Genomic DNA, 14,768 nt, shown 5'->3' with positions numbered 1-14,768 from the left:
TGGCTTCCCATCCTGCCCTCTGCGCTCACCATCCCCAGGCACAAAGCACAGGGCGGAGCTTGAGGACAGGGGTAGGTCACTGGAGTCCCTAGCCTCCTGCCTAAGGCTATTCATGCCTCTCCCAAAAATGTCTTTGTTGAACCCGCCCCCCAGCCAGGACTGGCTATATAATTTGCAGGGCCCAGTGCTAAGTGAAAATGCAGGGCTCCTTGTTCAAAAATTCTTGAGAATTTCAAAATGGTGCGAGCAGAGCATTAAACCAAGCATGGGGCCCTGTGGGACTGCACATGCGCCCAGCCCTCCCTGACCCCCAGGAGGATGCTGGCCTGTGGACCCCACCCCAAGGACTGAGAGAAGATAGCAAACGGAGACCCCGCGGCAGTGCTGAAGCCAGGCCAGCTCCTCACTCCGCTCAGCTTAGATCTTCACTGTCTTTATTTATAAATATGAGCAGACGAGGGGAATCATTAAGCAACAGAGGAGACTCTTCAAGTCAAAAGGGCGGAGTAGGGGCACTCATGGGGAGCCAGCAAAACAAATGACTTCTCTGAAATGGGAGTTAAGAAAAATCATCCTAAAACTGGGAAATATGGCAAAGGGAGGGCAGTACTTCTCGCAATTGCATTTGGAGCATTATTTAACAGACCCATATAAAGATTATCTCATTATCTAGGGAAATATACCTTTGTTCGAGTTACTCTTTACTGTTAACTAAAGGTCTGGCTGTTGTGAAATTACATGTGAACTCATAAGAGATTCGTAAGTGATTTCTGCCCAATATAAAAGATAACCCCAAAGGTTATGGTTTTATGGCCCTATAAAGCCACTAACTAGCTTTGATTCTAGTCCCCTCTTATTCCTATAATTTTTCCTCCGATGTCTATTTTCCTAATTCGGCTGATTACCATCCTGCTGGTTCCTCATTAATGAGTTGAATAAATCTGTGATACATGTTCCTTCCAAGATTTGTGTGAGGGTAATTTTTTTTAACTTTTTGAAAATTATGCTTGGACTTTGGGGTCAGGAAAGGACTTTTAAGAAGCCTAATCTGTACCTGTAAAGAGATGAGTGACTGTTGCGCCCACTAAAACAAACTGCTCTGAAAAACGAGACATTCAAGGACAAGAAGCGATCCTGGTGTTAAAAAGACACAGAGGAGACGAACGCTTCCATCAGGGACTGTAAGAGGGAAAAGGAACTCACTAGTGATTCAGAGGCCAAGCCAAGAATTCTCTCCTCGTCCGGATGAACTCTGTGAGAGAAATGAGGAAAGATGCAGAGCACAGATAGAGGAGGGAAACAGCCACTTATGGGAATTCCAGGAGACAGCAGAGAATGGGCAATCACCGAAGAAGGTATAGAGTTTTTTTTCTGACCTGAAGAATTACACGAGTCTTGAGTTCTAAAAGGGGTCGGGATGGGTATAGCTCAGTGACTGTGGTGTAGGTTTGCATGGTACCATGTGCAGGGTTCTGAGGGAGAAAAATTATGGCTCTAGAACAGTGCAGACAAAAACCACCCTTCACACACAAAGATCAAAGGAATATATTTTTGGACTGACAAGACTGGAAAATGACACGATCCAAATACCTTCCCTTAAAAATTTTAAAAAAATAAAAAAACTGCTTAAGGATGTCCTCCAGCCAAACCAAAATGAGACTGAGAATGAAGACTTTGTCAAAGGGATGGCACAGTTCACAGGATACCATAGAGACCCAGCAGAACTTCTAGTTAGGTCTAAACCATCGTTGACAACATGGTTGTGAAATTAAATACAGCTCTTAGGACAGGATACACGGAAGAGCTAAAACATTTTAAAGAACACCAGTGAGCGAATCCTTTCACTTCAGGGCACATTTGTGGAATTCAGCATCTACTCGGTGGTGCTAACTCGCCAGCGCAGCTGTGTGCCCGTCCACCCTCTGTCCCTTCCAAATGGCATCACACACGTATGCTGGCAAGACCTATATGCGTATACACATGCTCTCACACAGTGACACATGTACACACTCACACACAGGCCCACACTCATGGGCTGCCAGCCTTTTGGTCTCCCCTTCTCACCTCTGCCATATTGACCCTTACTGGGCATAGTTAACACCTGCTCGCCCTTCAGCTCTTGTGTTTGTGTCACCTCCTCAGACAAGTCCTCAAGCCCGCAAGCCCCAGCCTGGCCCAGAAATGCTCTCAGAAAACCACGACGCTTTCCCAGACCCCTGGTCTCAGCGTGGCATGTTTACCCACGTGGCTGCCGGGTGCCTCTCTCCAGACGGTAGTGGGGAAGAACAAAGTCTACGTCTGGATTTGCCATCCTCCATACCCTACAACTAGGGCAGCACTCAGTAGGCCCAAACACTTAGTAGGTGCTCATTTAACCCCTGCTTGTTGGAGGAGTGTATGAATGGGCATTCAGCCTGGTTTGACCCAGGAAAGCAAGAACAAGGCACAGAGCAGGGCCCAAGATGCGCCAAAACAGGCTAAGTTATCACCTGGCCTCTCTGACTGTAGCTTACACCTTGGCAGAAATAGCCACAGTTTGGAGTCAGACAGTACTTGAGTCTGTGCTGGATCTCTGACCTGCCGAGTGATCTAGGATGATGGTAATAATAATAGTCAACATTTATTGGGTGCTCACTTTGATGTAGCTACTCTTCATTATCTATTACTCCCATTTTACAGATGATGAAACTGAGGCTTAGAGAGTTTAAGTGGCTTTCTCAAGATCATAGTTAGTATAAAATAGACGTAGTATCAAAAAAAAAAAATAGATGCAGTATCAGCTGACAGTGCAGGAAGACACATGATTTACCAGAGTAGGGAGGAAGGAATGTCTGTCTGTCCAGGCCATTCAGTGAAGAGACATCATTCCTTCCACTGCAGGGGTCCAGGAGGGACCCAGACATTATCACACAGCTTCATCATTATTACCAAGAAGCCCATGAGATTACATAAATTCTGTCTGGCATGCACTAGAGGCTAGGACCTGTCTGATATGGTCTACCTACCCCGCCATGACAATGAAGAAATCCAGTCGGTTCCATGTGTCCCCAAGGTAGCACTTCTTGCCAAAAATGCCCAGGGCCACCATCTTGAGCACCATCTCCATGGCAAAGAAGACAAAGATGAAGTCATCAAAGACCTGCAGGGGCAGGAGGAAGGCAAGAAGCAAGGGACAGCGTGAGGTTCTGGAGCAGGATCTGGGGCTCAGAGCCACGGTGTTAGGTGGGAACATGGGCACAGATACGAGGGGCCAGGGGAAGATCTAGAAACTTCTCCTCCTGGGCAGGAAGAGAACCTCAGAGATCCTGGTCCAATGCGGTCATTTCACAGATGAGAAGACTGAGGTAGAAGACTGAGGGAATGAGCTTGCCCAAGGTCATCCAGCCCACTCTATTTGTTCTCTAAAAGCAAGTGTACTGACAAGGGACCCAGTTAGGAGTGGGGCAAAGGGACCCTTCCTAATAATCACCAAGCACTGGGCTAGACATGTGATCTGCATTCTCTCTTCGATTCTCACAATGATCCCCTGAATATTCCCATTTTACAGATGAGGAAACCAAGGCTCAGACTGCTTAAGCCGCTTGCCACAAATCACACAGCAGTGAATGGAAGACCAGAAATGACACTCAGGTCTATCTGACTCCAAAAGTCATGTGGAAGGAGCTTTCTCAAAATGGGCCTGACATCTTCCTGGGCACAGGTTTCAATGCTGCCCTCCTCGGCTCAGAAAGGAGGCCCCAAATGTCCTAACCACAGGCTCAGTTGAGTGTATATTTCCTGAGGACAGGGCCTGGGTGGAGTTCCTCTTTCAGGGATCAGTGAGGGCTACAGTCAATTCAGTTCAACAAGTGGGCGCTGAGCACCTCCTGTGTGCAGGACGTAGACTGGGCGTCGGGGACACAGAGATGAGTGCTCAGTGAACTCACCGCCTGGTAGGGAAGCCAGCCTAGTATCCGCTGAGGTTAATTGGTTCTAACCCCACCCAAGGCCCCAGGGCTGGCCAAGGAGCTTGTTACCCACTTGGGCCCCAGACCTGCCCCAGAGATTCTAATTCTGCAGGTTTGGGATGGGCCAGGAGTCTGGATCCTTAACAAGTGCCCCAAAGGAATCAGAGGCCCCAGGTAGCTTGTGAACTGCTGAGTCCTGTGGAAACGTAAGAGACAGATGGCAATTCCTCCTAGGAGGAATCTGACTTTCCCAGGGAGACAGACTTGGATGTTTCCTTTCTACATCTGTAAAATGGGTATAAGCCTAACACCCTGCATTCTGGGTATACCTGTGCTGCAGGGATCAAAGGTCAGGCCTCCACCTGGGACCTCGGTGAGATGAAAACAGGAGAGATACAAGAGGCCACTCCTAAAGGCACCGACTGAGAGTTACGGAACCCAGCCTTTATTCCAAGAGCACTGGAGCCAAGGCAGGCTTTCTGCAGGGAGTTTCTGGGAGACCAGGAGGAACCTGGTGGTGGTCCCCAGGCAGGAGAAAAAGGGGGCCTGGACTAAGGCAGAAGCCTCGAGATAGAGGGGAGAGGATGGAAGAGAGAGAGGATTACAAAGGGAAATGGGTAAGACCAGCTGGGAGTGAGGAAGAGGACAACCAGGGGAGCGAGGGCAGGCCAGGTGGTGAAGATGTGGCTAGGCCGGGCAGGGCAGAGCGAAGAGGGGCAGGTTTGGGGGGGCATTGGGTGAGGTGGGGTGGTGGGTGGGGCCCGGAGCAGCCGGCCTCACCTGCAGGATCTTGCAGCGGTCGGACAGGCAGTCCATGTCGTCGCACGGCTGGTACATGCCCAGTGTCACGCAGTTCAGTAGGATCACCAGCATGCTGACACATTCAAACCACGTACACACCAAGTCAAGGACAAAACAGTTAGGGGACCATAGCCATGGGGTCAGAGTACACCCACCCACCACAAACACAAGCCCACACCCCATTCCCCTCCAGGTGTCTCTCCTGATGGGTCAAGCCCACATTTTCAAAGCCTTTAGAGACCTTGGAGCCAGCCTATCCTCCCTCACAATAGACATGGCCACACGTGCCAAACCCACCAGGGAACCCAAACCCCACCAAGCTACTACCTGCCAGGACCCTTGCCCCAGTCTGAGAGCTCCCCTCTCAGGAAAGGAGAGGCTCTCAGAGGTCCAGCTGGCAGGCCATCTCTGGACTATCTCGGCCTCTCTATCTCTGACCACCTCCCTCTGACTGTCATTGCCTCCTTCTCTGACCACCCTTCCCTTCCCCGACCCATGCCCCCTCCACCTCTGCCAAAGGCCTGGAGCTGAAGCCTGCCGAGGGGCCGTCCAGCATGGCTGAGATTGGCCAGGCACCCCTGTCCTTCTCTCCTCTCCTGTGGCTGGGTTACAGCTCATCACCAGACTCTGGCACATCTGTGCCTAGGCCCTCCCCAGGCTCCGAACCTCGCGGAGTGGGGCTCACTGTCCTCAGGTCTGCCCAGGCAGAAAGTCTCCCGCTGCCACCAACCTTGCAGGGCCTCTGGGGCACCTGCTTGGACCCAGGATGAGTGGGCTCCCCAAGCCAGATCACTCTCCTTATCAGCACTCACCTCCTTCGGGCTGATTCCTGCCCAGGCTTCGAACACAGCCAAACGATGTCAAGTCCCACCCCTCCCAATCCACCTAGAGTCAAGGAGCCAAGGAGCCAAGGAACCAAGGAGCCAGAGCTTGAAGGGACTGAGGGCCTGGGTCATTCACAAGTTATCTTGCTGACATGAGCATTGACTTTATCGATAACTAGAATCTACATTCCAAGGGGACAGGGGTTTTGCATTCACAGCTCTGACAGCAACAGGAACCTAGGAGGAGCTCAATAAACGTCTGTTGTGCAAATAAGTAAATCCATCTCTCTGGGCCCTGCCCACTCTGACATCCAAGGATTCTTGACTGCCCCCAAATGAAAGCCTGGCCCCTCAATTTCAAAGCCCTTGCTCTGAGCTCAGATGTAGCTATGCCAGCCAGACCCTTAGCCAAACCCCCCACTCAGTGGAAGGGTGAGTCCTCTTGCCTGATGGAAGACTGACATGGTTTCCGTGGCAACAGCCTCCCTCTCATTCCTGGGCCCTTGCTCACCTTGGGATGCTGCCTTCCCTCCTGCCTCCCCCTCAGACCCTCCTCATCCCAGCTCTGCTCCTTCCTGCCCGCCCCCCACTCCTTTGCCACTCTCCCGCCACAGCCTGTAATTAACTTCAGTCGCTGCCAGGGCCCCCTTCTAGCTTGCGCATCGCTCCAGTAGCAGCTTCATCATTAATTAACTTTTTTGAAGTTCAAACGTTCTAATTACTAGCGAACGTCCCCCATCCCCCTTGCCTTTCCCCCAGCCTGTCATGCTCTCCCTCCTTCCAGTCACCTCTTCAGCAACTTCTGCCCTTCTCACCAGTTTCAAGTTCAAAGTGCACTTGGCAGGTGTCTCCCAGGAGCCTGGCACCCCCAATTCTTCCTCAACAAGGCCCTGAGCAGTGCGGGTCAGCAGGCCCATTTTATAGATGAGTAAAACTGAGGCTTGGAGAAATGAGGGGCCTCTCCTAGCTCATACAGCTGGGACACACCAGAGTGGAGCGCCACACTAGGCCTGCTGGACTCCAAGGGCAGTGCTCTCCTCTGTGATGCATGGTCTGTCTCTGCCTGTGCTTTACCCCTCTCTCCTCTGAGGCCTCAGCCCATCCTCAGTGTCTCTCACCAGGACCCTGCACAGCCTCCTGGCTAGCCTCCAGCTCTGATCTCTCTGCTTCTCCAATCTGCCCCGCACACAACCGCCAAGCATTTGCTGTGTGGTCAACACCATCGGAGCTCTTTGCAAGTGTTATCCCATTAAACCCCCCAGCACTATTATAAGCCTCATTTAAAAATGAGGAAACTGAGTCACAAAAGGGAACGTAACTTGCCCAAGGTTCCCAGCTAGAATAAGGCTGAGCTGGGATATAAAACTAGAGCCTGCTTTTCTTGCCCTCAAGGTATTTTGCCACTGCCAGATTAATCTGCCTGAAGCACAGCTCTGATTATACCTCTCCTATGTTCAAACACATTCCATGGCTCCCCATTGCCCTCCTTGGCCTGACACCCAAGGCCTCCTACACACCAACCTCACTGAACAATCCTGGCCTTATCTCCCACCAGCCTTGGCATGCCTTGAACTTCTTGCTGTTCCCAAGCATATCCTTTGCATGCACTTCCTTCTGCCATCTCTACCAGGCAAACTCCTAATCATCCCTCACAGCCCAGGTCATCTGTCACCTCTCTCAAAGCTTTCCTTGAAGCACCTTTCCCCACCCACACAGTGGTGACTCAGCATCCTCTCTAGAAATGCTCCCCACCCACCTGGTCTAGCTCCTATCGAAGTAATGAACTTGGCAGTAATCACAACTAATACGTGCCAGGCCCCTAGGGGCACGGCCTTAGCTCTCATCACTGCCCGCTGTGGGCAGATGGAGGAACGGGCCAGAGGAGCTGGAGTGACTTGCCCAAGGTCACACAGTCAGTAAGTCCCCCAAATGGTCTGACTCAGTGGTGCCGGAGCCACCGGCACAGGGCTGCCTCTGTTGCTCATCCCTCTCAGGGGCAGACGGAGTAGCTTTCACCTCTAGATTGCTCAGCTTCAGACACTCAGAGATGGACAATCTCAGCCCTGCCCCGAGGCACTGAGGGAAATCCCAGATGGCAGAGCCTGGGCCCTTTCCAGGAGCCCGTGAGGCTCAGAAGTCAGGCCAGAGCTGGCATCGCTGCCCGTGGTTCCTGACACGCTCCCCACTGGCTCGGGGATCAAAGGCACCAGCCCTCCTTGAAGTTGAACTAGATCACGTGGCATGGGGAAGGCGTGTCAGAGGGAGTAAAGGTCCCAGGCTGAGCAATTCGGTGGCTTGGCCCGGCGCCCAATGTTTCCATCATTAGTCTCAAGTACTGAGGAACTCCGAGAGCAGTCAGGCAAAGCTCCGGTGTTCTGGGACAATGTGAGGGAGGACAGAAGCCCCAGGAGAGTGGTAAGGGATTTCTGGGTAACAGGGCCGACAGGGGCCTGAATGCCAGCTCCACGAGGGCAGGGCGCTGTCAGTGGCCCTGCATTGCCTCCTACAGTGAGGCTGTGTAGTTAGGATCCTGCCACCTGGCCCACTTCGCCACCTTCTGGGTGACCTTTGTTACAGAACAATCCCATTGGGGTCCTCAGAAAGCACCTAGTGCCATCCCCCACTGCACAGATGTGACACGGCGGGGCAGAGAGCCACTCCAGCGACACGGCGAGCCTGGAGCAGAAGTGACCCTAGGACAAGAGACTCCCCACCCACAGGGTCCCTGAGCCACGGCTGGATTCCAAACCCCACCGAAACGCCACGTGTCCCCAGACGTGTAGCAGCTGCTCGGTACAGGCACCTTCGGTCATCTGAAGCTGATTAGATCCGTGACGGGCAGCCAGGGGCTCCTCTGAGGAACACATGGGGAAACGCATCAATGGTGATCCGATCGGTACTCTCCTTGGCAAAGCCTTCCCAAGCCCCTGGCAGGGGTGGGGGCAACCAAAGGGCCCTTAGGGGCTGCAGAGCCCTCACCCCACCTATCACCTCCACCCTCACCTCCATCTCAGCCCCACCTCTTAACAGCCCTTCCCTGGGGCCTGACTCTCCTCCCTGTACCCTTGCTCTGTTCTCAGTGCCTCCCATGGTCCTTGAAATTGGGGCCTCAGAGCCCAGCAGTGAATTAACAAGCACCTATTGAGTGCCTGCTATGTGCCAGGGACCAGGTTAACAAGAGCAATAAATGTAACAATGGCCAACATAGCTCAAGTGTTCTTGAGTGTCTGTTTGCCAAGGAGCTTTCTAACCAAACGGCACGTATTATCTCACTTAAACCTTACGGCAAGCACACGAGGCAGGGAGCCCAGAGGCCCCAGAACACAGAGCCAGTGTAGCTGTGGACTGGAGACTAGGGCTTGTCAAGTGGGTGCAACAGGAAAAGCCCTTCCCCTTGTCAACCTTTCCTATAACAGGGTCCAGGGTCTCCAGTTCTTTGGCTCTTCTGGGGAAAAAAGTCATCTCACCAGCAGAGGACTGAGAATCCCATGCTGGTGTTATCTGCTGATTGATTACTTAATATGACCTTGAGTAAGAAGAAGAGATGCTATCACAAACCCTTTAGATGATGTCTGCCTCCCAAGTGCTGAAGGTTCAATCAATTCAGGCCTGGCAATGTGGAGAGTAGCCCTGGAATTTCAGCCAAGTCCCCCCATCTGGCAGGTACTATCATTAACCCCATTTGATAGATAAGGAAACTGAGGCACCAGTGCTGGCTCTGGGGCTCCAGTCACAGCCACCTTGGGTCACGCAGCTGGAATGCGGCAGGGGCAGAATTTGAACCCGCCTCTGCTGACTCCAAATCCCTTGTTCTTGGCCACGTGCTCTGCATCCCCCAGGCACAGAGCGTGGACTGGCATGTGCTCAGTGGAGTATCTGCCCTTCCCTTCTCGCCCACATTGTCTCCCTCTCGCCCACGTTGTCTCCCTCTGGCCTAGGTCAGCAGGGCGGGGTCAGGAAGGGGGATATTCCACCCCTGCCACAGCTGGGAAGGAAGGACCTGAGTGCAGGAGATGGTGGGAGGGGAGGCTAGTGAGGGGAGGGTGCTGGCCTCAAGGACCCCAGCAAGAGACCGAGCTGGATCGAAACCATAACTCCACCCCATGCTTGGCTGCTATCTTGAGAAGGCCAGGGTGTGATTTGGGAAAATAGGGTCACCAGGGAAGCCATGATGCCAGGCCCCACCCCCCTCCTCAACTTCTCAAAGAGAAGAGTGACTGGCTGGGCAGTGCCCATAGCCTGAGCAGGCCCCTCAGGGCAGCCTCCTCTCCAGGAGCCAGAGCCAGAGGCCTGCATGGTTACCATGGCAACCATCACCCTCCATCCCGGAGGCCCAGCTGACAGTCATGGTTTCTATAATGCAGGGGGCTCTGGAAGGGTGGATGGGGGCGGGAGTACTGGGTTTGGCTGGGGCAGCCAAGTTTGTTTATTTTTTTGTCAAATCTGAAATCAGATCCATTTCCCAGGATGCACCTCAGTTGCTTAAATAAATCAAGTGCAGGAGGAGGGCTGGGAGCTGCATCCTCCTGGACCAGGGAGGCAGGGAAGGTGACCCAGCCCCTATACGGGAGTCCCTCCCCTATTCCTCCAACAGGCACTCAGGTCTCCACAGACCAAGGCCTGAGGCTCCAGGCCCCAGTTCTTGGGCCAGCTCCATGCTCTTCCAAGGCCAGGCCCACAGGCATCCATAGGGCACCTGCTATCCACCTGGCCTGTGCATCAGTGTACTGAGATGAACCAGGTTCGCTCCTGCCCTGGAGACGCCCAGAGTGCTCGCCTGTTCCAGGACCCAGCGTGGTATGAGTCCATGTGGCATGCACTGTAGTAAAGGTTGCTACCATTTTGAATGTCACCTATGCTGCAGGCCCTGGGCTTTAAAGAGGGTATCCATTCACTCATTCATTCATTCATTCATTCAATGTAGCTTCATGAGCAACAACCACTCTGGAAAGCTGCTTGGCAGCATTTATTCAAACTAAACATAGGCCCACACTAGGGTCCAGCAGTGCCACCCCTGAGTCCATACCCCAGAGAAATGCCGACATAAGTCCACAAAAAGGCACACGATATTCTTAACAGTGTCAACCTAGGGAAAGCTCAAGAGTCCCAACCCAACAGCAGGAGAGTGAGTTGGGCGCAGATTTCAACTGGGGACGATTTTGGCCCCCAGGGAACATGTGGCCAGCCTGGAGACAGTTTTGGTTGTCACAACTGGGGTTTGAGGGACACTCCTGGCATGTGGTGGGTGGAGACCAGGGACGCTGCTCAATATCCTACAACGCACAAAACGGCCCCTCCACAGAGAACCATCCAGTCCAGAATGTCAACACTGCGGTACGTCCCTTCGATGGGATACCCTGTGATGAAAAAGAACAAACTACTGCAGCAGCATGGACGGAGCTGCCAGGCACAACTCTGGGTAACAGGAGGGAGATGCCAGAAAGCAAAGAGCATCCGAATCTAATTATACGAAGTGAAAACCCAGGCAAAGTGGACCGACAGTGCTGGAGGTCAGAACTGCGCTAACTCTGGGGGAGTGCCCATTGCAGGGGGCACCAGGGAGCTTCCGGGGGCTGGAGATGTTATGTTCTTCTTGGCCTGAGTGGGGTCACAGGAGTGTTTATGTGGAAAAATGCCTTGAGCTGCACATTAAGACATGTGAGCTCTACCGCATGCCCGTTTTACCCCAATAAAAAGTGTAACACAAAATGGTAACGAGCAACTGCTCTAAGGACAAAGAAAATGCAACCGTTAAAAAACACAGGCACCTGCTGGGGCTCCGGCTGTCATGGACCCCCACAGGGACCTTCACCACAACCCTGCGGAGGAGGAGGTGTCATCTCTGTTTTACAGACTTGCCCCAGGCCACAGCAAGGGGCAGAGCCGAGATCCGAACCTCACACCATCCCGTCTTCAGTTTGTTTAAAGATTTGTTCTGTCCAAGCCCACAACAGGAGCCCTTGGAGACAGGCCTGGAGACATTACATCCACTTTATAGATATGAAAATGGAGGTCCAGAGACAGCAGAACTTGCCCAAGCGGACACAGTAGTTGCGCTGAGACAGAAAATTGTTCCACAAAGTGAACAGACCTGCTGGGCAGAGAGTCCTAGGCCTGTCTCCACTTACATGCCTCTAGCGACAGGAAGCTCCCCACATGACACACAGCCCTGCCCGAGCTGATTGGTTCTGGCTATAAACTATGGAGCCTCGGTGGGTTGAGATCCCTTAGAAAGAGTGAGCTCTCCCTTTCTTCCTTGTCCCTGCCCCCAACCCCACTTCTTTAAGTCCCCTTAATTTGAGAACTCATTGAATTTGGCCAAAGTCTCTGATTCTCAGATGCCCAGCAGGCCTCCGTGCCCAGTGCAGACAGTGGGAATGGGGCAGGCGATGGCGAGGGAACTGGGGCTGCCAGCTTGGAAGAAAACCTGGGGTGGACAGTCTACAAGACAGAAGCTCCAGCCCAGGAGACCCTCCAGACGCCATGCTTCAGCCACTGCTGAAGAGAAGGGCAGGGAAAGCCCCAGGGGGTCAGGGTCCCACTGTCTGTGGGCTGACCCAGCCTCAGGAGCCCACCTACAAAGAAGGTGTGCCTGCAAGGCAGCCTCCTGGAATCCAAGGCAGAGGGTGTGGACACCTCCCTGGCCCTCACTGAACCTCGGACGTCCCCCTTACAACAGTGTGGTCTGTCCCAACCTGTCATCTCCAACCAGGCTGTGCTCTCCAAAGGCAGAGCATATCTGTCCCTCTCTGTGCCCACCTGGAGCAGCAGCTTATGAGGGAATGAGGTCCCTGTCACTTGGAGGCATCAAGTTGCTAAGGAGGGATTTTTTTGCTGGAGGGATTCCCAGTCTCCCTTCCCACCCTGAACTCCCCTCTCCTCTCCTTTTTAACATCCATCACTCACTATCCATTTATTCAGCACCTCCTCACTGATGTCCCCCTCTGTCTGGCCCACAGGGCCTCTGGGAACCCTGAATGAAGACGACATGGTCTCTGCCCTCCAGAAACCACCACCAAACACTCAGTGGAGACAGATGGAGAGGGTGAGGGCTGGATGGAGGGTGATGACACTCTCCCTTGGCCTCCTGGGGGCCTGTACCCCACCACACATGTCCCCGCCCGCCCTGACCACACACTGCACATGTTCACGTGTGCATTCCCCTGAGCCCCGCAGCCCCGCGTGCACCTGCACACCACATATGCTAACATGCGTGCACAGCGTCCTCTGTGCCCCCAAGGCAGCAACGCTGGACACGGCCCACCCCCTCTTCCTGCAACAGCGGCTCTTAAGGGTCTCTGTGGTCTCTGGGGAAGCGCACGAGCCCTTTCTCAGAAGAATGTTCTTAAGTGCATACATTCTTTGAAGAATGCTTACCATTAGAAAGGAAAGAAGCCAGTTATGTTGAAATAGTTGTCAAAATATTTTTTAAAATCACAAATTTGTCATGGAGAACTATATGTGCTTCGTTATCAACACAATGAATAACCAGAGCCAGGGGCGGGTCCGATTCTGTGTGACGAGGAAGCGGGGATGAGTGGCAATGACACTCGGAGAGCTCTACAACGGCCGAGATGCAGCACAGATCTCCATGACCGCTACTGGTGACAGTCACGGGAACAGCCAGGAATCCCACCGTGCTTCATTGCCTCCATTCATAATAGAAAGAAATGCTGCATTTCGGTCAGAGGTCAGTGAAAACAAACATGCAACTTGTCCCCATCCAAGTTCACGAACGTTGTTCTAGAAATGCTCTCCTCCTGGGTGGCGGGGACACCACAAGCCCCCGGGCAGGTCCCCTTCCTACTTTGCAGACTCCACCTCTTAAATGCTGGCCCTTCTCAGGTCCCCAGCCCCCTGATCTCCCTTCTCCATTCCGTGACCCCACACCCACTGCCACAACCTCGATGACCGTCCCTGGGCTGACCAGGTCCTGAGTCTGTCCCAGCCACAGGCTCACTCACTGCTGAACTGGCCTCCTAGACACTGCCCTGGGATGTCTCCAGGAACCTCAAATTCATCAGGCCCAAAATGGGATAGGTCATACTCTCCGCAGACTGCCAAATTCTCCCCTGCACTTCACGCCCCCAAGAATAATGCCCCCAACCACCACCAATGCTGCCAGTTGTCCAGACTAGAACCCTCCAGAGCTTCCCTCCCTCTCATCCCCATGTCCATCTCAGAGACCTGTCCATTGCGCCGCCTAAATCTCTCCTCTCCACCCTCTCCTCTGCACCGCCGCTGCCCAAGGCAGGACGCACCCACTCACTCCTGAGTAACTGAACAGCCCCCTGCTCCAGCCTTGCCTCCTCTGATACATCCTCCATGCAGCAGCCCGAGGGCTCCTCTAAAACCAAAAGTCCCCCTTGGCTCCCCACTGCCTTCCAGAGAATTCCCAAATTCCTTGGCTTGGCAGTCCTTTGTGTAAGGGCTCTTGGCTGGCCTCATCTCTGTCCACACAATCTCCGCCTTCAACCTTGTTTACTAGGATGCACTTCATTGAAAGCTTTGCAGCACACCTGCTATGTGCGGGGCTGAGGGTCCAGGCCTAAAGAAGAGACAGGCATTAATGGAATATGGAGCCTGTCTTCACAGAGCTCACAGTCTAGCAGAGGATGAGAAAAAGCCAGGTACAAAAGGCCTTGTAAGTAGTACAAGGAGAGAGTGATGGCGCCCAACACAGGGTTTAGCTGGGCGTTCAGCGGGTGGCAGGCGGATCAATAAGCATTTGCCAAACAAGTGAATTGATGGAGAGTGAATGAGTTGACAGGTAGGAAGGAGGGTGGGGTGGGGCCTTTGGGTAGTTGGGCCAATGGATGATTGAATAAGCAGGCCGTTGGGAATGTGGGTGGATGAATGCATGGATGTAAGGATTGGGTGGATTAGGTGGGTGGGTGGGCAGATAAACGGGTGAAGAGATGAAAAGGTGAACAGATGGACAGATGGATGAGTGGGTTGGTGGGTGGACAGATGGATGGATAGATGGATAGATGGATGGATGGATAGATGGATGAGTGGGTTGGTGGGCAGATGGATGGATGAATGGATGAAGTGAAGAAAGGTGGGTGGGGAGATGGGTGGGTGGGTACATGGGAAGGTGGTTGGGCATGTGACTCTAGTAAATGGCAGCTCCAGGATTCAAAGCCAGGTCTATGTGACTTCAGGAATCCCTTCAGGTTGGGACTCAGCACCATCC

The 14,768-nt window shown here is 53.1% G+C and overlaps 1 protein-coding gene across 1 annotated transcript in view; it reads right to left on the bottom strand.

The window, feature by feature from the left end:
• The window catches only part of CACNA1I (calcium voltage-gated channel subunit alpha1 I), a 107,183-nt gene that overhangs the window by 74,001 nt on the left and 18,414 nt on the right, over nt 1–14,768 (bottom strand). Inside the window, 2 exon segments of the mRNA XM_032492291.1 lie at nt 3,006–3,139; nt 4,728–4,839. Of these exon segments, the coding sequence (XP_032348182.1) occupies nt 3,006–3,139; nt 4,728–4,839 (246 nt within the window).

This window comes from Camelus ferus, chromosome 12 (genome assembly GCF_009834535.1).
Source record: "Camelus ferus isolate YT-003-E chromosome 12, BCGSAC_Cfer_1.0, whole genome shotgun sequence".
Classification (NCBI taxonomy): domain Eukaryota; kingdom Metazoa; phylum Chordata; class Mammalia; order Artiodactyla; family Camelidae; genus Camelus; species Camelus ferus.
This window is presented reverse-complemented; position numbering and strand designations above follow the sequence as displayed.